Genomic DNA, 22,212 nt, shown 5'->3' with positions numbered 1-22,212 from the left:
TTAAATATTTGTATGTACATGAATCTTTCGGAAATGGCTAATCAAAATCTTCTGTACCTCTGCTGTTCTCAAACTGTAAATTAGAGGGTTGAACATAGGAGGTAGGAGGCTATACAACATGACAATGGCTATTTGCAAATCAGCATTAAAACTAATACCTATATTGTTGGATAAATAATTAAAGCACCTGGGAATGAAGAAGAGGCTGATAATGATGAGTTGAGAGCTACAGGTGGAGAGAGTCTTCAACCGGCCCTGAGTGCTTGAGATTCGTAGAACTGCTACAGTAATACAGCCATAAGAAAACAGAATAATGATAAGGGATCCCAGTAGTATTACCATTGCAGAAACAAAAGCTGGTGTACTATATGGAGTCCTGTCAGTGCATGCGAGTCTTGTAAGAGATATGTGATCGCAGTAACAGTGCAAAATAATGTTGGCTCCACAATAAGGGAGAGGGAAAGCTCGAATAGCCATCATTAGGACAAAAGTATGAGCCAATATCCAAGCCACCAAGCTCAGAATTAATACATTTCTGTTAGTCATAATACTGTGATATCGAAGTGGGTAACAAACTGCCACAAATCGATCTATAGCCATTAGTGCCAGAATGTATGAATCGACCGTGCTAAAATAATGCACTAAATACATTTGAATGAAGCAACTTACAAATGAAATGGTCCCAGCTTGGAACCAGTACCTGACAATTATCTTTGGTAATGTGGTTGTGCTAAACAGAACATCAGATATAACAAGATTGACAAAAATATAGTACATAGGTTTATGGAGAGTTTTTTCTTTTACAAATAAAATAACAAATATTACATTGCCTAACAATGTGCACATATAAACAAAGAACATGACTGCAGAAACAAGGCCATAGTAGTTGGCGTGAAGTCCAGGAAAACCCACAATGAAAAACTCCTTCACAAAAGTCACGTTTCCCTCTGACATCCTTAAAGTTCACGTCCTTAAAGTGAAAAATGTAATTTCAGGTCTAAAACAAAAGTAGGTCAAAACCATGGATTGTACTACACTAAAATATTGCCTGATGTTAATTATGTTTCATTATATTACATTTGATCAATTTTAAGTAGATAATTAATTACAAATTACTTGACAGTGACAGACATTTTCAGACAATATATGCTCCCTGTTTACCTAGGTCACTGCTTAGCAATGGTGGAATGAACTATGATAGCTCCTTAGCATGGTGTGTGAATGGTGTCTCACAGCTGTTTTATACTTGTCACATAATCTCACATGACCAGGAAGGGAAAATAAAAAACATTGTGAACAACAGCTCCAGAGACTTATGTAAGAACAAATATTAAAAGCTAAAATCTCTGGGTGATATCACTTTGTATTTTTAAAGGAATATTGCCTTTTCAACTCAATAAATAAATAAATTCAGTTAAAATTCAGTTATCGCACTCTCAATATCTACTTATCCACTCCCATACATATGTACATATATACAGTACAGGCCAAAAGTTTGGTCATACCTTCTCATTCAACGTTTTTTCTTTATTTTCATGAATTTATATTGTAGATTCACTGAAGGCATCAAAACTCCTCGTCCAAATATGTCAAAACAATATTCTGCTGTTTTGTTCTGTTCTAATGCTGTGCTGTTCTTGGTCATTGACATTAGGTGTGAGATTTAATCTTGATTTGCCCTGTCACATTCCATACCTGCTGAGTCAGTGGCACATTGAACACTCCCAACAAAACATCAGTTCAGTCCTGAGTTCTTGATAATTTCAGATGCTCATTGTGTGCTTTGTGTTGAAAGTGCCTGTGTGTGTTTTCGTATCTGTGCCTGTTTTGGCTAACATCTTTTTGCCTGTGTGTTAGGATGTTTTCCTCACCAAGGCCGCAACTCTCAGAGGCGTGGACTACTGGTGCCCCCGGGCCTGCCCATAGGCGTGGGTCTGGTGCTTGAGAGCTACGCTGGGCACATCCGTCTCGTTAGTCTAATGTGTTACAGGTGGTTATGTGTTGTGTGTATATATTGAGTGAGTAAGTGTTGTCCTCCTATCTATGTTATATGTCAGACATATGCCAAGTGCTACGTTGCTTTGTTTAATAAAACTACTCATAAACTGGATTACCTTTCTCTGCATTCTGCATTACCTCTCCCGTGACACTCAGTACTTCATGACTGAGTTCACTTCATGATAGAGTTCTTAAACGCTTCAAATGTTCAATAATACCACTCACAATTTTTAACCAACTCCTCACACCTGCAGCTTATTAGCACTGGATTATAAGACACATTGTGAAGTATTTCCAACCTGGTCTGTAAAAATAACTACATACTAACAGCATAAACATGCACAGTCATGGATAAAATGTATGCTTGAGTTCTGTCTTGAAATGATGGGATCAAAATTATCACTCAGGAATGATGCAGGTAAACATATCTACATATCTATCAAATGCCATTTCTCCCAGATTAAGCACATTAACTAAAGCAAATATAGTGCACAAAATACATCTGAATAAAACAACCTAAGAATGAGATGTTTTCATTATTGAACCAGTACCTAGCAATAACCTTTGGTAAAGTAGTAGTGCTAAATAATACATCACACACAGAAAGGTTCAGTATTATAAAACAGACGTGTGGACTCGAGTCACATGACTTGGACTCGAGTCCGACTCGAGTCACTAAAATGATGACTTGACTCGACAACATCACTGAAGACTTGCGACTTGACTTAGACTTTACCTTTACTGACTTGGACTTGGAATCGGACTTGAGCTTTAAGACTTGAAAAGACTTGAAATCCTTATTTTAACATAATATATAAGTAATATAGAAATCACATAACTGGATCATTTTGTATTAAATGGTGCTGTAAATGTGAACTGCTCAGCTCAGTTTATCCTTAAACTACAGGTGAAGTTCTGCAGACGATTGGGGGAGAGGGAGAGGGGGAGGGGGGCAGCAGCGTTGAATTTGTGCGGAGATGACAAGCAACATACTCCCAAAAATGATCCTGTTCAATGATAAAGATTATGCTGTTGTGAATAAAAGAAGAACTGCGACATGCAAGACATGTGGAGTCAGGATAAGAGATGAATATGCAACCACTTCAAACTTTGTTCGACATTTGAGGCTGCACAAACAAAATCAAGTCTCTGCTATGTATATTTAACATAATGCTATAACGGTTAACTAGCTGGGATGTGATAACTCAGGGGTCGAAAATAAACTTTAAGAGGGGTCCACATGAGCAACTTGACTTGTGTCAGCGGTCCGCACCGCAATTGCGACGACATCTCACTTAAGCGAACCGAAACACTCAAACGCCTAACGTTAGTTAGTCTGACTAACTTAATACACTACTAATCAACTGCATCAATTAAATATTGAAATTACATCCGGTGACTTGACTAGGACTTGAAGTTTAAGACTTGGGACTTGACTCGAGACTCGCTTGTATTGACTTGGGACTTGACTCGAGACTTGATTGTATTGATTTGAGACTTGATTGTGAAGACTTGAGACTTACTTGTTACTTGCAACTTAGTGACTTGTTCACATGTCTGTTATAAAATACATGGGTTTTCGTAGACTTTTTTCTCTTGCAAGCAATGTAAGGAATATTCCATTTCCTCCCAAGATGCACATATAAACAAGGAACATGACTGCAGATACAAGGCCATAGTAGTTAGGGTGAAGTCCAGGAAAACCTACAATGACAAAATTCTTCACAGAGGTAATATTTTCTTCAGGCATGATGATCAAAATGGAAAAAAATGTGTGATAGCTTGCAAATCAGACAACAAACTGTCGAGGATGCAAAGACGAGGTGCGTTCAAAGGCTACGTTTATTCAGCTGGACGTAGGACACAGTCACAGCGTGCTGGAACAGCAGTCAAGCACAAATTGACAGGACACACTATCACGTTTAAACACTTCACACAGATCACATTAAAGACGAGCACCAAACGATACACACACACTATATACACGTAGCCTAACAAGCACCGCATGAAACACATTAATCTAACGAGACAAGTGAACACACACACACACACACACCCAGCCACATCCATGGACGTACATATAAAGACATGGACATTAACACAGGGAGGGAGGAGTTTGTGGCTGTAGCGTGACAGAGCCCCCCACCAAGGGCACTGAGCTGTTCTCATGGTTTGTTCCTACTGTGCTGTACAGCAGTTTACCCGTCCCGGGGTGCCTATTGCAGCAACAAAGCCACGGACCCACAACGATGGGCGGATCCGGAGCCGCCGGAATCACGCGTGCCCTGGAGCTGTTGACCCGCGGTGGAGAGCCCACCACAGACCAGCCTAGAACACCCTCCCTGTGAAGACAGGGGAAAACACGTTAAGACAACACAGGCACGTTCACAAAAATACAAATAGGTACATGTAACATGAAGGGCACAAAGGGAAAAAGGGATTGGGGAGAAACACCGGGACAGACAAAAAGGCACAGGATCAGTGGAAACAGGAGACTAGGCTTCCACGCTTGCAATCCCGCGACTGGGGAAAAAGGCTTTGACCCCAATCCTTTTCCTTTCGGTCCTTTCGCGGAGCCCCAAGGTCGCGGGAGCCACAGTAGCTTGCGCAGGTTCCTGTTTCTGGGCTGGACGGCGTGTGGTCGCTCTGGCAGACACTGGAGGGCGCTTTCCAATGTGGGCTGCCTAGGAGTACTGGGGTTCCCGTGAAATGCCTCGTGAGGGTGCTCTGCAGGGTCATACTTGAGCCACACTCCTGGAGGGGGAGCTTTATGCGGCGACTCTCGCCTTCCCTCCTCAAACTCCAGCTCCTCATGCTGGTGGCCTCAGGTGTGCTGCCCTCCGGACACTCCATCCTCTCCTCTGAGGAAGACCGCCCCCACGACTTCACTGTCACCTCGGAGCACTCTGAAAGGAGCCGACTCTCCACCTCCTCTCCTGAGCTTGCTCCTTCCTTCGGGCCGAGGGGAACTGGCCTCCTCCTCCTCGTACTCGGACAGAGGGGGGCTGACAATTTCACCATACTCCTTTCGGTCAGCTGCGTACTCCGATGGAGGGGGGCTGACGTCATCCCCCTCGTAGTAAACGGTGCTCTCCGAGTACACTGAGGGAGAATACTCCTTCTAGGAGTCTTCCCTCTCCTCCTCGTGCTTGGACGTAGGGGGGCTGACACTCTCACCACACTCCTCTGGGTCAGCTGTGTACTCCGATGGAGGGGGTCTGACACCACCCCCCTCGTAGTAAACGGTGCTCTCTGAACACACTGAGGGAGAATACTCCCCCTTCTCGGAGTCTACATCTTCGACCTCTGGCGGCGCAAGCACCACCTCTCCGGTGGCGAGCATCACGTCTCCTTCTGTGCTTATATGCACCTCTCTTGCCAGGGGGGAGGAGTCTCTCGCCGACTGACAGGCACGGTTCGACCAGGCTTCATCCGCTAGTCTACGGTAGTAGCCTGCCAGTCCCTCCTTCTCAGCCTCGCGAGCATGTAGTTCAGGGCTATTCAACTGGCGGTCCATGGGCCAGAACCGGCCCTTTAATGAATTTGTACCGGCCCGCGGCCCATCTCCCCATAAATAATAATAAATATTTGATAAGCCACCATAAAAATAAATAACATTTTATTTGCAACATTTTACGGCACGGTGTGGCGCTTTACGGCACGTTGTGTCTCAATGCGGCATGTTTCTCTGTCACCAGTGTTACGTTCAACCCCCACCCCCCGTCAACAAATTACGTTCAATTTTACATCCACTATTACAGTATTGGTATAGGTCTGAAAATTGTCTGGCCCTCATGTCAGAGCTCTCTGCCAAATCTGGCCCGCAGAAAAATAGCCCTGATATAGTTGCAGGTAGGCGCATATGCGCTCTCCTTCACTCTCCGAGGCCACATCCGGTACTTCGCACTGCGCGCCGGGTGAGGGTGTGCGATGGGACCTGGGAGAGGGAGCACGTTGGTGCCTCCCCCTCTTTGTCCCATGCTTGCTTGACCTCTTTCCCGATGGCTGGAATCCTGGCATCCTTACGGCTCATCTTTCTGTTACGGGCACAAGGGAGTCGAGGATGCAAAGATGAGGTGCGTTCATTCAGCTGGCCCGTAGGACACGCTCACGGTGTGCTGGAACAGCAGTAAAACACAAATTGACTGAAAAAAAAATATATCACATGTATCTCCAGGCTAATTCCTATTTTTATTGAACTTACTACAGCTCTAGTATTGTAAAGAATAGAGGAACTGTCTGCTGAATAGTACCTCCAAGTCTTCATACAGTGGTAAGGTGTGGTCTACCTATCACCTCTTTATACCTACCAAGGACTTCCTCTGTTGACCTCATGCTGTGATACATATTCATGATTTTATTTCAGGGAATAATAGTATGAATTTAGGCACAATTCAAGAAGAAAACAAAAAGGCTGTACATATTAACATATTTCTGTACAACCAAACAATTTATTTAGCTTCTGAGCTATGTCTTGCTGATAAATAAATCTGTATAATTCTGTAAAAATTATAAATTTACCAGACAAAGGCATTGACAAATATACCTCAGACTTATATGTCAATGCTGTCTATTTCTTTAAATGGGACACAGGTAGGAAAATTAAATGAACCTCTGTGGACACAGACTAGGTCTACAGACTACTGTAGTTGCTTAGACCTTCCTGACAGGTATGGTTACCTGTGTTATCTGCTTTCGTTCAACCTCTACAACAACATAAAGCAAATTAGAGTTGTTAGACCACTCTGAAACTTTCAGTGTAAAATGACCTAGCTTAACTGACAAGCAGTGTATGAAGTCAGTGTCAAATGTATGAGCAGAGGTGGTATTTGCATAGAGGCATGGCTAGGCAACTGCCTTGGGCCCCTCCAACTGCAGCCCACTGTAGGGGCCCCCTGATTAGCTAAATTATTTATTACATATTAATGTTGATGGGCCCCCTAGCTAAATTCGCCTTGAGCCCCCAAATTGCTAAGTCCGCCACTGTGTATGAGTCAGGGTCAAATGCAGGGTCAAACCTTTATTTTATCTAAGGTTTTGGAAACTGCCCAGAGTGAAATGTATACGGTGTAGCAAGCTAAAAACTTGCTAATATGAATGTCAACTATACCGGTGGATAGTTCAGCTAATAGCAATTGTGCCTCTTCAAAACCCACGACCCAAAAGTCGGTGAGATAAAGTTAGTTTGTACCTGACTATTTGGACATGACCAACTGTTATCACTGAAAGGTAGCATTAGAACCATTCCAGTGGGAGAGTAGTCTGAAGGGGCCGTTAAACAGGCGAATGTGATTATTTTTGTTGCATTAACTGTATTTTCTGTGCTTTATTTTGAAGATATATATGTTGGATTATACTTGGATTCATTCTAGTTAGATTGGGTTTTTCCACTGCATGAAGGATGCCAATGTGTGGATCACACAATGGGTATCTGGCACCCGCTTTAAATTCAAGGTGGTCCACAGATCAGGAATGCATATGAGTGTTCAGTTTCAGACATCTCTCCAAGGTGGGCAGCTGAAACCATTAAGAAAGGCTAGAATTTAGATCAATGAAAGATGAAATGTGCAGAGTGAAGCGTTGTTTTTTCCCTCTTTTGGGAAAAATATTTTTGGGAAAATATTTAAACCTTTCCTATACCATATAAATGTTGACATATTAGCTTTAATACAATAAGAATGGAAATGTTGTATATTTGATTATAGTTTTATATTTATTCATTTCACAAAATTTGATTGAACAAATGAGACACAACAGTCATTATTTGTATAAAAAAGAAAATTCTAAACATTTAAAAATATTACTTTATATTACTATAAAAATAATAATGAATAATAAATGTACATATGTCTGCTGCATTGGTGAAGTGTTTTTTTTTTCATTTCAGTAGTGCTTTCACTTGACTGACCCTCATTTTTCTTATTTTCATTATTAAAGTTTCTCGAATTTGTTTAGTTCGAAAGCAGAATATAATAGGATTTACAAGAGGAGGAAACAGACTATACCACATGCTCACTATAACACGAACATCTACATTCATCTGAACCTTTATGTCAGTAATATAAGCAGCACACCTGGGCAGGTAGTAAAGACATATGATAATAAGCTGAGGGCTACATGTGGAGAATGTTTTATACATTGCTTGAACATTGGATATTTTTAAGACAGTGATGATAATTGAAATGTAGGAGAATATGATGAAAGCCAGGGGGCCCAACAGAACACTCATTGCTACAATAAAGGAAATCAACCGTATATTCCGAAAATCAGTACAGGCTAGTCTGCTTATTGAATTCTGGTCACAGAAACATTGTGATACAACATTTGAGGAACAGTAGGGCACTCCTATTGTCTGGAGAGTGATCATTACTAACAGTGGGATTGGAAATGCCCAAGTCACTCCACATACAATTCCTGCTGAATAGTTAGTAACAAGTGAAGGGTATCTGAGTGGGTTACATATAGCGATGAATCGATCAACAGCCATTACAAGCAAAAGAAAAGAAGTGACAGTCCCAAGATAATGGATAAAAAACATTTGTATAAAGCAAGCATGGAATGACAGTGTTTCATCTTTAAGTAAATATTTTGCAGTGATTTTGGGCATTGTGGTGGTTCCAAAAGCAAAGTCCACAGCAGCAAGATTGCAGAAGATCAGGTAGCATGGTTTTTGAAGGCTCTTTTCATAAGACACAAATGCAATAATGAAAATGTTTCCCCCTGCAAGTGTGAGATAAATGAAGAGGAGAAATGATCCAACTGCTGTGTAATATTCTGGAAGGAGTCCTGGAAATCCAAGCAGGAAGAATTCTGTAACAGTTGTGGAATTGGCATAGAGGTCCATGACTTTCAGAATTCCAAATCCACCTGATCAAACACTGCAATTTAAAAAGGAAAATAGAAGATTGTATAATGTTCACATGATATTAAACATTACATCACATTAAGTCAAAGAGAAAAGCAAGCTCAATACATAAAAAAGCAAACTAACCAACTGATTATAATTAAAATAAGTGTACATTTTCTTTAGAGCATTTATTTAGCCATAACTAACATGAATTAGAAGATGTAGAAAACTGCTTCCTTGGCTTTGTGTATGCTGAACAGTAGCTGTTACTATTAATTCTGTCCAGACTTGGCAGTTCTCAAATGAGAATATCTCTGAAATATCACCTTATAAATGCTCATCCAAGACATGAGAGATCAGCTGTCCTTGATGTAACGACGTATAATATGACGTGTGTCTTCATTCTCTGCTCTCCTGTGGAGGCAACTTAACAAAAACTAGTAGTGTTCCCTCAGGGCTACTCTCTAAAACAGAAAGCTGTCCAATTTTGAATGCCTGTCTCTGCTGAGGTGACAAAATGAAAATGAAAAAAAGTGAAAATGTTTTCACTGTGTTTGTCACTGCGATTTCGGGTGGAAAGTTGAGCCTCTGACTGAGGTCCACCCGCATTTGGCAGTCCCGGGCTATGGACAGTGGGCCTACCCCTAGAGGAGCTGACTTGGTCCCCCTTTTCTCCCCTTCCCGGACAAAGAGCATCTTCCACGGGACACCAGGTTGGGAATTTGAAGGCATGGCATTGGTGGTTACCTTTTTTTCCTCAAGTTTAGCAGATAAGCATTTCAGCACCTGGTTGTGGCGCCAAGTGTACCTTCCTTGAATCAGGCTGGTCTTACAACCCACCAAGATGTGGTTGAGGCTGGGGACTGCACAGAGGGGACAAGCTGGTTCTTCTCCATACTAGAGGTGTAAGTTGACATCATATGTGGCCCTGATGATGAAACTAAGCCTCTTAGCCTCCATGATCCACAGGTCATCCCATGTTATTCTCCTCCTCTCAACCCCCTCCCACCTCATCAATTGGTCTTGCTGTGCTTAGGAACCTGCACATCTAGCTGCTTCCTCCTGATGGGGAACCTCCTCCACTACCACATGCCATTGTTCACTTGGATGGGCCATTTGTCATGTGGGTGTTGTTGTTTGCTTACCAAGACCACTCCTGCCATGCTGGACATGCCCTACTATATCCTGGTGCCTGAGGGTGGCCTTTGCCACTGCAACTGCTACCAATGGTTTCCATTTCCTCCCTTTTGCAAGTGTTGGAGCTGCACCTCTGACAATTGGATCCCGGGATTCAGTGAGGGTAAATTTCCAGCCTAGCTTTATCACACTTATATTCCCAAAACACGAGGTTTGGGACTGGGAGAGAGAGGGCTCCATTACCATACAGGCCTATGCTACTAAAGCATTTGGGCAGTCCAAGCCACTTCCTCACCTGCGCATTCACCAGCCTCTCCAGCCAGTTGTTATGGGATAAAGTGACCTCGTAGATGGAAATTGGCCACATGAGGTGAGGCCGCAGTCCAAACTGAAAGCACCACAGTTTCAGCTTTCCAGGGAGAGCAGTGCTATTAATTTGCCTGAGACCACTGGTATCCTGCTCGAGTTGCTCCACCTACTCAGAGTCTTTAAGGTCTGCACTGTACCAGCATCCAAGACTTTTGATAGGGTTGTCCAGAACTGTTTGTATTGGCTCGTTGTTGATATGGAACTTCTTATTCGCAAGCTGACCTTTGACTATAGAGATGCTGCGGGATTTGCTGGGTTTGATCGTCATCTGTGCCCCTTGAATGTTTTGCTGGAGTTTATCCAGTAGGCGTTTGGTGCATGCAGCTGTTGTTGTTATTGTTGTCATGTCATCCATGTAAGCCCTGATCGGAGGAAGACGCTGCCCATTCTTCAATTGCTCCCCTCCGACCACCCATCGTGATGCTCGGATGATGAGTTCCATTGCCATAGTAAACGCCAGTGGGGAAATGGTACAGCCCACCATTATACCAACCTCAAGGTGCTGCCAGGCAGTTGTTCTATCCTGCGCTGTTACACAAAACTGAAGGTCCTGGAAGTAAGCTTTAACCAGCCTTATGATGGCTTCTGGTACTTGTAAGAAATTGAACGCTGCCCACTACATCTCATGAAGCATGGAACCAAAGGCATTGGCAAGATCTAGGAAGACCACATACAGGTCTTTCTTCTCCTTCCTCTCTAGTTGTATCTGGTGCCCGATGACATTTGTGTGTTCCAGACAGCCTGAGGATCCACTTATGCCTGCTTTCTGCACTGAGGTGTCAACAAAGTTGTTCTTCTGCAGGAAAGCTGAGAGCCTCTGAGCCACAATACTGAAGAATATCTTCCCTTCCACATTCAAGAGACTGATCTGGTGGAATTGTTTGATGGCTCAGGAGTTCTTCTCTTTGGGAATCAGGCCTTCGCCTGCCTTTGGTTTATTTCCTTTTTCCCATGCCGATCTCATCAGCTTCCAGAGGTACCTCAAGACTCCCGGCGTGTTCTTATAGAGCCTATATAGAATGCCATATATATATATATATATATATATATATATATATATATATATATATATATATATATATATACACACAAAGCTGTCAGTAATAGCAGACGATGAGAAATATGTCATAATTGTGACGGGCAGGGGTGAGCAACGAAAAGGAAGCGATCACGCCAAGTCTCAGGGAAAAAGGATGTTGTAATAGAAAGTGTGCAAACCAAAAACCCGTGCAATATCTCCAAATTAAGGATATAATGACCAGCGGTCAACTGGTACAAAGACAAGACATATATAGGCAAACAACCGACCCTCAGGTGAGACGGATCACGGGCTCCGCCCACCTGAGAGACGCACATGACGTCACCAAACAACAACAACAACAGCCGCTATGGACAGAGGCGGCCGGTAGGGGGCCGCCTCACTGTGACAGACCCCCCCACCAAGCCGCACTCCCCTCCACTGGGTGTGTGGCACACAGCGGCTGCACACAAAACACGAAGGGGCAGGAAGGCAGGGACAGGCATGGACACCTCCTGAGTCCGGGAGCTGAAACACAAAAACACACATTACACAGCTCACCTCCCCGGGCGGGACCCTGGACTGACCGGGCCGTTAACAACACAAAACCACGCCCCAGTCGGTCACAGGGCCCTCACGCCCTAACCGGCATTCAGCCGGTAAGCCCCACGGGTGTGAGGACCAGGGGCTACGGCTCCTCTCTCGTCCCTCAAGTGTGTGTGGGTGTGCAGGCTACCGCTCCAAGGCGTAGCTACTTCACCTCCTGGACCTACCTCCTCCCAGAGCTGACCCCTGCCTTCTGCTAGGGGTCACCCCAGCCTCCTGGGGAGCCAACCCCTCCCGGGGCCTCTCATCTCAAGGTGGACTCCTCCACCCAACCCAGGAGCACCAGAAACCGAGGCCCAGAGCACCCCCAACGCGGGCTAGGGAGCAGCCCCAAGGGCCTCCTGGTCACCCCGGGCAGGAGGGAGGATCTCCATCCCCAGCAGGAGCTTTTCAGACCGGAGCCCCATGGTCTCCAAACATCCGGGGGCCCCAGCCCTCTAGGGAGGGCTACATAAACAGACACAGTGACGCGCCGCTCACGTTCGCAGTCGCTCCCCACATGAAACACAAAACAACACGGGGAGCGAGGCGACGGTGAGGAGCGGCACCAGCGTCACACACAGAACATGTAACATAACACAACGAGCGCGCATACCGATCGACACGTCCGTTCACGCATACACACATTCACAACAACACGAAGAGTTATCGCCAGGAAGACATTCCTGGTCTTCGCCGTGCCACGGACACAACACGAAAACATGGCGGAACTCTTCACACACACTGACAACAGACCCGAAGAGCTTTCTCAGGGCAGACTGCCCTGGTCCTCGCCGTGCTACACACACACACAAAACACAAAAGCACGGCGGAGCTCTTCAAACAAAACACTACGCAGACAAACACTTACCACGGGACATGACCACGAACAAAGGAGAAAGAAAAAGAGACTCGGCGGCTTCCGAAGGGTGGCTGGTCATTCTGTGACGGGCAGGGGTGAGCAACGAAAAGGAAGCGAAGCGGGAAAAAGGATGGTGTAATAGAAAGTGTCCAAACCAAAAACCCGTGCAATATCTCCAAATTAAAGATATAATGACCAGCGGTCAACTGGTACAAAGACAAGACATATATAGGCAAACAAACAACCCTCAGGTGAGACGGATCACGGGCTCCGCCCACCTGAGGGACGCACATGACGTCACCAAACAACAACAACAACAACAGCCGCTGTGGACAGAGGCGGCCGGTAGGGAGCCGCCTCACTGTGACAATAATCAACTCATATCCACATGCCATTCATATCAACCCATATAGCAGGGCTATTCAACTGGCGGCCCATCTCCCCATAAATAATAATAAATATTAGATAGATCGCCGTAAAAATAAATAACATTTTATTTGCAACATTTTACGTCACTGTGTCGAAATTTACGTTTTTACGAATTTACGAATTTACATCTATGTTTACGAATTTACGTTCGCCACACCCCCCCCCCCCCCCCTTAATCACATTTAGAAATATAATATCACTAAATGAAATTTAGAGATGAAATATAATCACTCACTGACAATGCAAAATGATAAATTTGCCTGGACTTTTTTTCCCCACACAACCCATTATTTATCCTGACCATTTCATTCAGGCTTTATTGGTGTTTCCAATGATGCACTGAATGCAGATAATTCAGTTGTCACGTTGAGGACCCCGGCCCCTCCCTTTTGGGCGTGTGTCAACGTTGTCTATGTGCTTTGTCTGCGTCTGTGGATATTCGTGGTTAGGGTTTTGTATTGTGATTAATAAGTCTCACCTGTGAATCGTCTCGTGATCACGTGGGGCTAATGTGGTTTGTCTATTTAATGTGCGCTCGCGCAGTGTCCTGTGCTCGTCGTTGTCTAAGTCTACATGTTTCTGTGTATATGGTTGAATGTTCCTCGTGCGCTATTGCGCAATCTGTGCCTGCTATTAAAAGTGACCGTTTGTTACGGAAGGATTCAGTGTCTCATCCTTCGCCCTGCCCGTGCGTCACATCAGTATTTTCAAATGCAATATTCAAATGGTATTGAGTTACATTGTAAAGTGGAGATCGCTACATAGTCTGTAATGATTAACCAGTTTACTGTGGGAATACAGTGTCTTGGAGTGTATTGGAAGGCCTCCCTCCCCAGTCAAAAAACAAAAAAATTAAAGGTTATACTATATTTTGCTGTTATACAGTATATTGCATTCAACTTCCAGAGAGTTTTTGCAGTATGTTTACTATCACTTATATGGATTCAGAAATCATAAATTTGTCAGTACATAGCAGGTACAAGCCGGTTGTTCTGTAGAAATTGGATGATCGTTGATCTGGCTATTCTCTTGGTTAAGGCATGTTTTACGTCTTTTGTCCTTATACAGTAGATGAGTGGATTGATCATGGGTGGCAGCAGGCTATAGAGTAGAATGATTAGTATCTGTATGTCAGGACTGAAGATCATACCAGTGAAGGAAGCAAAGTAATCAAAACACCTTGGTAAAAAGAAGAGGGCAGTAATGATGAGCTGGGAACTGCAGGTGGACAGAGTCTTTATCTGCCCCTGGGTTGTGGAGATTCGAAGAACTGCCCTTATAATAGAGCCATAGGAGAACAAAATGAAAAGCACAAGCAACACAATCATAGCTGAAATTAAAGCTGCAAGCCCATAAGGGGTCCTGTCAGTACATGCAAGCCTTGTGATAGACACATGATCACAGTAGCAGTGGATGATTGTGTTTGCACTGCAGTAAGGAAGAGGGTATGCCCTGATTACCATCATTAAGACACACGGTGCTGCCAACAGCCAGGCCATGATGCATAAAATAAAAACATTGGAGTCTTTGACAATCATAGGATACCTGAGTGGATTGCACACTGCTATGTATCTATCAAAAGCCATTATGCCTAGCACAAGTGAGTTAACTGAACCCATATAATGCACAAAATACATCTGAATGAAGCAGCCTAAGAATGAGATGCCTCATCATTGAACCAGTACCTAGCAATAATCTTTGGTAAAGTAGTGGAGCTAAACACTACATCACACACAGAAAGATTAAACATGAAATAATACATGGGTTTTTTAAGACATTTTTCTTTTGCAAATAACATAAGAAATGTTCCATTCCCTATCAAGATGCATACATACACAGTGAACATGACTGCTGATACAAGCCATAGTTGTTAGGGTGAAGTCCAGGAAAACCTACAATTATAAAGTTCTTCAGAGTGGTTATGTTTCCTTCAGGCATAGTCAGATGGAGGCACAGATTTGATGTGGCCTGGTGCAAAAAATAAGCAGTAATATTTATTAGAAGAAACTATTGAAGTTTGGACGTCTAGAAAGGAAATGTTTGTGTTAGTGCATACAGAGAACATTTTATGCATTTATATTTTTGTATTTTAAAGGCACTCCCATTCAAAAATAATCTGTCAGTAAGGCAATACCTTTAAAGCTCTACTTCTCTACTTCTTGGTTTTCAAAAACATGCAGCATATGTAAAAGTAAAAAAAAATGTAATTTGTCTGTTGGGTAGTTTCAGCTCATATTATAGAGGCATGGTGAGTCTACCTCCTGGATGACACTGTCAGCAAAACCTAGATGATCAGTTTATACCTACTCAGGACCTTCCCTGTCACACATGTCATGTGACTACATGTCATATGTCATGTGACACAGTAACAGTAAGAGTTTCAGAAGGGCTAGGGGTAGCTCATCCTGGGACTTTAATAATGTTGTAAGCACTTATACCCTGAACATCTCAAGGACTGGACCAAGGCCTTCATTAGGTAGCCAGTGTAGTCATCAGTGATTGTTCTGAATGGGTGTGCCAGCAAGGTTGTGAGGGATGCATTGTGGGATACATTTGCAGATTTATTTCAGATATAACAGGGCAAAATCATTAGAACAGTAATCAGAGTATGATACACATGAGGCATGAGGTCAAAAACAGCCCAAACCTAAATTCCACAGGGCAAGAATTAAAAAGTAGTTACAGATGTCTCAGAAATGCTGACTAGCAAGCTGACCAGAATTCACAACAATAATGAGGCAACACTCAGTATAGGTATCAGAGAGACTACATCAATCTGTCTGTATTCTAGGGAGAATGGCCTCTGGTGGTGAGACACAAGTGTGCATGGGTGAAACTTGGTGGCATGCTTGAACATAGGCAGACCTGACAGAGGTAAGACAGCTGGAGGCATAGTGCAAGCAAACCAATCTCTCACAATGTCAAGACAAACATGATGACTGTGGTCTTCAGGAGGACAAATGTTTCACATCTCTCTGCACGTAAGCAGTACTACGTTGTTCCTCAGGGTGCATATTACAAGCAGCCTCTCAACGTCCTTCTACATTTTGATCTTAGAGAGTTGCAACATTTCAACCTGGTAATGCAACTGGTTTGTCTCCCCATCCATCTACATCAAAGATGAATCTTTGCTCACTTTAATCTGTAAACAACTGTCTGCTTCTCTGACAATGTTTAAGCTGTTACAGTATATTGCTGGTTCTGACCTCTTCCATTGATCAGCCCAATGGGAACCTTGGAAAAGTTGTGTTGATCTGTTGATCTGACAAGTTTTTGTTGTCTGTGGGCTAGCTGACTAATACACCAGTAAAAAACAATCAGGTAATTGATTTCTGTACATTTATACAAAAATAAATTATAACTGGTGCAGTGTGACCCTTCATGTTCTCCACTTGTCCTTGACTGACTTGTTTGCAAATTATAATTCGAATTGAAAAGAAGATGTTTCTGCCTTTTTTTTTACCATGCAGCATCAACATTAGTCAAACATTAGTTAATGTGGTGGAACCGTGTATTTAGGTATAAACACAAGTCCATTGAATGTCTAGAGAACACATTATAGGAAGATGTTTTCTGCTGGTAGTACATTTAGGGTTTTTTTTCAAGAATCAATGACATATAGCAGATATATGCACCTTTTGATTAACAAATTGAAGCAAGGTTGATCTGGCTAAATTCTTGGTTAAAGTTTCTTTCACTTCTTTTGTCCTTATACAGTAAATAAGTGGATTGATCATGGGTGGCAACAGACTGTAGAGTAGAATAACTAGTATTTGAGCGTCAGCACTGAAGGAGATACCAATATAAGGGGCTAAATAATTAAAACATCTGGGTATGAAGAAGAGGGCAATTATCATGAGCTGAGAGCTACAGGTAGAGATAGTCTTCAACCGGCCCTGAGTGCTTGAGATTTGTATAACTGCCAAAATAATAGTACCATAGGAATACAAAATGAAAGCTAAAGGACAGAGCAAAACAACCATAGCAAAAACAAATGCTGGAAAACCATAGGGCGTCCTGTCAGTACACGCGAGTCGTGTGATAGACACATGATCACAGTAGCACTGGAGGACTGTATTGGCACTACAGTAAGGAAGAGGGTATGCCCTGATTACCATCGATAGCACCCCGGGCTCTGCCAACAGCCAGGCCAAGATACATAAAATAATGACAGTGGATTCTTTGACAATCATAGGATACCTGAGGGGATTGCAGACTGCTACATGTCTATCAAAGGCCATTATGGCCAGCACAAATGAATTAACTGAACTTAAATAATGCACAAAGTACATCTGAATAAAACAGCCTAAGAAAGAGATGCCTGCATTATTGAACCAATATCTAGCAATAATCTTTGGTAAAGTAGTGGTGCTAAACATGACATCACATGCAACTAGATTTAAGATAATATAATGCATTGGTTTTCTAAGACTTTTTTCTCTCGCAAATAATGTAAGAAATATTCCATTCCCCACCAACGTGCATACATAGACGAGGAACATGGCTGCAGATACAAGGCCATAGTAGTTAGGGTGAAGTCCAGGAAAACCCACAATGACAAAGTTCTTCACAGAAGTGATGTTTCCTTCAGGCATAATGGTCAGATGACAAGACTTGATGAGACTTTGTCCACAGAAAAAAAATCATGAACAAGCTCAAGTTTATTCAAGCTAATATTGTTTTCTGAAGCAAACAGACTTATTGCATAATGTCATGTAATTGAGTTATTTGTAAATTTCAGATAATAAAAACACTTGAAATGTTATATCTTCATCTAATTCCTTAACATGGTACTGCTCAAAACATTCAGCAAACATCCATTTCTAGTCTTTATCTTTGGGGCAGCTTCAGCTCTTTGAAGAAGCTTTGTTTCCTTCCTTCTGTGTGACAGACACTAATGTCGTCTGTTTATAGTCACCATGGACTTTTCCTACTGGCATTCCCATGTGATACACATTCATGTGTGTGTTGCAAATATACTGTATATACACACACTCTATGCACATCTAAACATCACACATCTATAACTATTCAGTGAACCTCCCATGTAACCGTCAGGTTAAGGGAATCCATTGATCACAAGGCATCGCATTTTATTGTATGCCTTCTAACATTATTAACTAAATACATTTTGTTTTCTCTACTGCCTGGATGCTGTGTCTCATTGCTTACTGAGTGTCCGAAATTGCACAACAATAACACCTGATAAATGTGGGGTGTGTGATATTCTTTCAGCAGTTGACAGTGAAAAAAATGACTGATCTAAGGTTCTTTTTTCTGGCCTACCAAGGCTCTACGCCTACGAAACTGCCCAGAGTGTAAAATGCTGAGGTAAGAATTTTGACCCAGACGATGAGGGAGCACATTTGAGATGTTCTCAAACTGCAGTATTTTCCTGCACCTTTTCTCTCTTGGTTGTTGATGGCACTCTGAATCGAGATTTCAACAAGAGGTTACACCGCAACACCTTTCTGAGGGTGTGTGCTGTACCCACGTGTACAGTCTCATGTGTTATGACCCTGTGTGGTCATTTTGTTATAAAAGGTACTGTGTTGCTGTGTGTGTTGTCCACGTTTTGGCCTTGGTTCCTCCCAGTCCAGATGTGGGTTCCTCCCTTTTTTGTCCTGCTCTCCTCGGATAATCCCACTGACGCGTATTGATTGGCTACTGCAGGGTGCCACCACAAGTGAACATCCATAAAAGTGACAAAGATGAGAAGCAAGGCGAGAATATTTTCTCCATTTTGTTGGAGAAAGGATTAAGTGTGTTAAGGATTCTGGTTAAAGATTACTTTAAATTCAACTTCTGTTATTTATATATATATATATATATATATATATATATTGTTTATATTGTATATGTGTGTATATAGTCCACTGTATATAATACAATCATCCACTCTAGGCAGAGGGAACTAATCAGGTTTGGTCAGTGAATTTACTTTTCGGTACAGAACCAAAATGTTCCATCGGGTTTTGGTACTAACACACAAGGGGAGCACCATGGGCTAGAGCTCAGAATGGCTAAGGAGTTCTCTACCAAATAATCAGTCTCCTTTTTCATAATTTCTCTTTTTGTAGGATTCGCACGATAAGCATTTTGCTTAATAGGTCTAGAATCACCCACATCAATGTCATGCTGGATGTCGGTGGTTTGAGACGGAATATCAGAAAATAATATAGGGAATTGGTTGATTAGATTAATCACATCAGCACTAGCTGCATCAGACAAATGTGATAGCAGCGATGATAATTTCAACAAAGATTCTGAAATTGGCAAACACACGATTTCAACCCTTCAAAGGTCGCCGGCACATTAAAGAGCCCGAACCAATGGAAAATGCTGTTTTCTCTCTCGCTGTCCATGACAAAGAAACCTGCCAATACCTGCTGTGTAGGTCCAACGAACTGAACCAATCCAATCCTGCTAGCTGCTCAAGCGTGTTGTCGACTCTCGGGATGGGGTACGAGTCGATCTTTGTCACGGCATTTAATCGACGGTAGTCCACACAGAACCGTCAGCTGCCCTCCTTCTTTTTAGCCAGCACTACTGGCAGGGACCACGGGCTGCTTGACGGCTCTATCACCCCCTGCAAACGCGGTCTCAGCTAAACAAGCAACGCGTCCACAATGTCAATTGAATGAACTGTGAGTCCTGTCCTGGAGAACTCATGCTCGCTAGCCGCGAACACTCCCCTAAAATGCTCGAGCAGTTCCCACAGCAACTGACTTTGCGATTCAGACAAGCCCGCACAGCTACACTCCCACAGCTCGTGGACCGGGTCCACGCTAGGTGGCGCCGGCGCATTACCCCCTGCTTGTCAGCCTCTCTGCCATCTCAGCACCCCCTGTATGGCGACCCTGCGGTGTAGGAAGGAAAGGCAGCAAGCAGGTCCATCGTCAACGTAATAAGGCTCTTTTAATGCATTGCCTCAGCAACGTAATCACGTATGGAGCCGTGATTATGTAGAACAGACTTGCATATCACACAACACATGAGGAAATGGCATGAATCAAATGATAACACACACACACAGCAGGGAGAAACTCACATGGTACAACTACACAAACTGGTAAAGGGGGACTTAACTAACAAGCACTCATAATCACATACATAAACAGTAGTTACATGGCATTACATGACACACGACACAGACCAATACCGGAGCCGCAGGGGCTCATGGGTAGCTAGCGTCATCCCCCATTGGACCGACGCTACAATATTGACATGGCAAATCCGACTTTTCCTCCTTTTGTCAGGGGTTTTAACTAGATAGTCAGTGTCGCTTATTTCCGACTCTATTACATAAGGACCAAAAAACCTTGTGGACAGAGACAAACCTGTCAATGGCATTAGGACTAACACTTTTTCTCAGGGGGCAAAATAATGGGAAATAGTCTTTCTATCAAATCGAGACTTCATACTGGTTTGGGCGTCTTTCAAGGTTTTCTAGGCAAATTTTTGGGCAGTATGTAAGTGTTCTCTAATGGAGCAAACATAATCCAACGCATTAACAGTAGCAGATGAAGACGAAGGCATTTTCTCTTGTAAGATCTTTAATGGACCTCTAAGGGTATGCATGAATACTAGCTCAGCCGAGCTAAAACCAAGGGATACTTGTGGTGTTGTATGGGCAGCAAACATAAAAATGGCAGGCCCTCATACCAATCTTTGTTTTGAGTGATGCAATATGTTTTGATCATTGTTTTCAGTGTCTAATGAAATCTCTCCAGAGCACCTTATGTCTCTGGATGGTACGCACTTGAAGTTTTATGTGTGATGTTTATAAGTCTTTCATGGCCTTGCGAATGTGTGCAGATATAAAATTGGAACCCTGATCTGACTGTACAATTTTCGGCATGCTGAACGTATTAAAAAAATTCACTAGCGCCTTAACAACAGTGACCGCAGGGATCGAAGAGGAATGGCCTCGGGGTAACGAGTAACGAGACACATCATAGTCAGAACATAACTATGACCGGATTTGGTTTTTGGTAGTGGCCCAACGCAGTCAATGACGACATGCTCAAAAGGTTCCCCAACAGCAGGGATTGGTTTCAAAGGGGCAGGAGGCATGAGCTGATTTGGCTTACCAACCATTTGACATGCATGACAAGACTTACAATACCAAACTACATCTTTTTTCATTAGTGGCCAAAAGAAACACTGCAGCAGTCGTTGGTAGGTTTTTCTAATACCTAAGTGTCCAGCCATAATGTGATCATGGGCTAAACTCATAACATGGGGTCTAAACAACTTAGGTACGACCACTTAATACAAAGAATTATGTTCTGTATCACTAGCTCCGGGCATCTTTTTTTCCATCATCTATGTAGTAACATCCACAATGTTTAGGGTTTTGTGTATCTGTAATCAATCCAAAACATAAATCCAGTGTTTTGTCTTGCTTTTGCACAACTATAAGTTCAGCATGAGACAGGGATTGCATGTCAGCGTTTAAAGTTTCGTCCTCGACAACTCAGATTCAACAGGCAACTCAGATCCAACTGACGAAGGTTTAGGAAGGGAATCGTCAACTTTACCTGGCTGGTTATTGTCTTCCGCAAGGAAAGTATCTGACAAATTGTCTGCATCAGCATATTTACGTGCTAGTGCGGCAAGACATAGGCGTTGAACACGGAAGGGAATTCTTCTGACAGCGGTGCCAGTGCGCAAAGTTCTGGGACAGGGATTATCCTCAGGTGGAGACACACAATGTGAGTTACAGAAATCATTACCCAATATGAAGGTAACTCCTCGTACAGGGAGCTGAGATCAAAGCGCTACTTTGAGGGGGCATCTCACTGGTATGTGGCCAGTCTGGGAGCATTTGACCATGCTCCCACTATGACTGGCATTACATTCATCTTTGCATTCCAGATTCTGTGTGTGGCTCACAGGAAAGATAACTGCAACCGTTCTCACAGCTAATGGGTAACCAAATAAAGAATAAAAAAACAAATTCTT

General features: G+C 43.0%; 4 protein-coding genes across 4 annotated transcripts; all 4 read right to left on the bottom strand.

Annotated features, from left to right (window-relative positions):
- On the bottom strand, positions 1-954 carry LOC143477955 (olfactory receptor 2AT4-like). The gene has a single exon (XM_076976852.1). The coding sequence runs from the start codon at positions 952-954 to the stop codon at positions 1-3; it is 954 nt and encodes a 317-aa protein (XP_076832967.1).
- A 4,918-nt stretch (positions 955-5,872) lies between these two features.
- Positions 5,873-8,842, bottom strand: LOC143478330 (olfactory receptor 2AT4-like). Its single transcript, XM_076977288.1, has 3 exons — positions 7,931-8,842; positions 7,222-7,286; positions 5,873-6,035 (listed from the first exon to the last, which is right to left on the bottom strand). The coding sequence occupies exons 1-3, from the start codon at positions 8,840-8,842 to the stop codon at positions 5,873-5,875; spliced, it is 1,140 nt and encodes a 379-aa protein (XP_076833403.1).
- Positions 8,843-11,731: 2,889 nt separating this feature from the next.
- Positions 11,732-15,183, bottom strand: LOC143478016 (olfactory receptor 2AT4-like). Its single transcript, XM_076976930.1, is given in 4 exon segments — positions 11,732-11,884; positions 14,268-14,914; positions 14,917-15,105; positions 15,108-15,183. Coding segments are annotated over 4 exon segments (1,059 nt in total). The 3' UTR covers positions 11,732-11,737.
- Positions 15,184-16,853: 1,670 nt separating this feature from the next.
- LOC143478326 (olfactory receptor 2AT4-like) lies at positions 16,854-17,840 on the bottom strand. Its single transcript, XM_076977284.1, has one exon. It carries the CDS (start codon positions 17,838-17,840, stop codon positions 16,854-16,856), a length of 987 nt encoding a protein of 328 aa, XP_076833399.1.
- Positions 17,841-22,212: the final 4,372 nt, after the last annotated feature.

This window comes from Brachyhypopomus gauderio, chromosome 16 (assembly GCF_052324685.1).
Source record: "Brachyhypopomus gauderio isolate BG-103 chromosome 16, BGAUD_0.2, whole genome shotgun sequence".
Lineage (NCBI taxonomy): Eukaryota > Metazoa > Chordata > Actinopteri > Gymnotiformes > Hypopomidae > Brachyhypopomus > Brachyhypopomus gauderio.
The sequence above is the reverse complement of the archived record's forward strand: the minus strand, read 5'-3'. Positions and strand labels throughout refer to the sequence as shown.

Bases quoted from the DNA above. Each gene is read 5' to 3' on its own strand.
- LOC143477955 (XM_076976852.1), bottom strand. From the start codon at position 954: ATGTCAGAGGGAAACGTGACTTTTGTGAAGGAGTTTTTCATTGTGGGT.
- LOC143478330 (XM_076977288.1), bottom strand. From the start codon at position 8,842: ATGGACCTCTATGCCAATTCCACAACTGTTACAGAATTCTTCCTGCTT. The intron at 7,287-7,930 runs ATAATGAAAATA...AAAAATAATCAC, and splicing joins AACAAATTCGAGAAACTTTA to ATTCGCCTGTTTAACGGCCC. The intron at 6,036-7,221 runs GTGATAACAGTT...TGCCCGTAACAG, and splicing joins GGTTCTAATGCTACCTTTCA to AAAGATGAGCCGTAAGGATG.
- LOC143478326 (XM_076977284.1), bottom strand. From the start codon at position 17,840: ATGCCTGAAGGAAACATCACTTCTGTGAAGAACTTTGTCATTGTGGGT.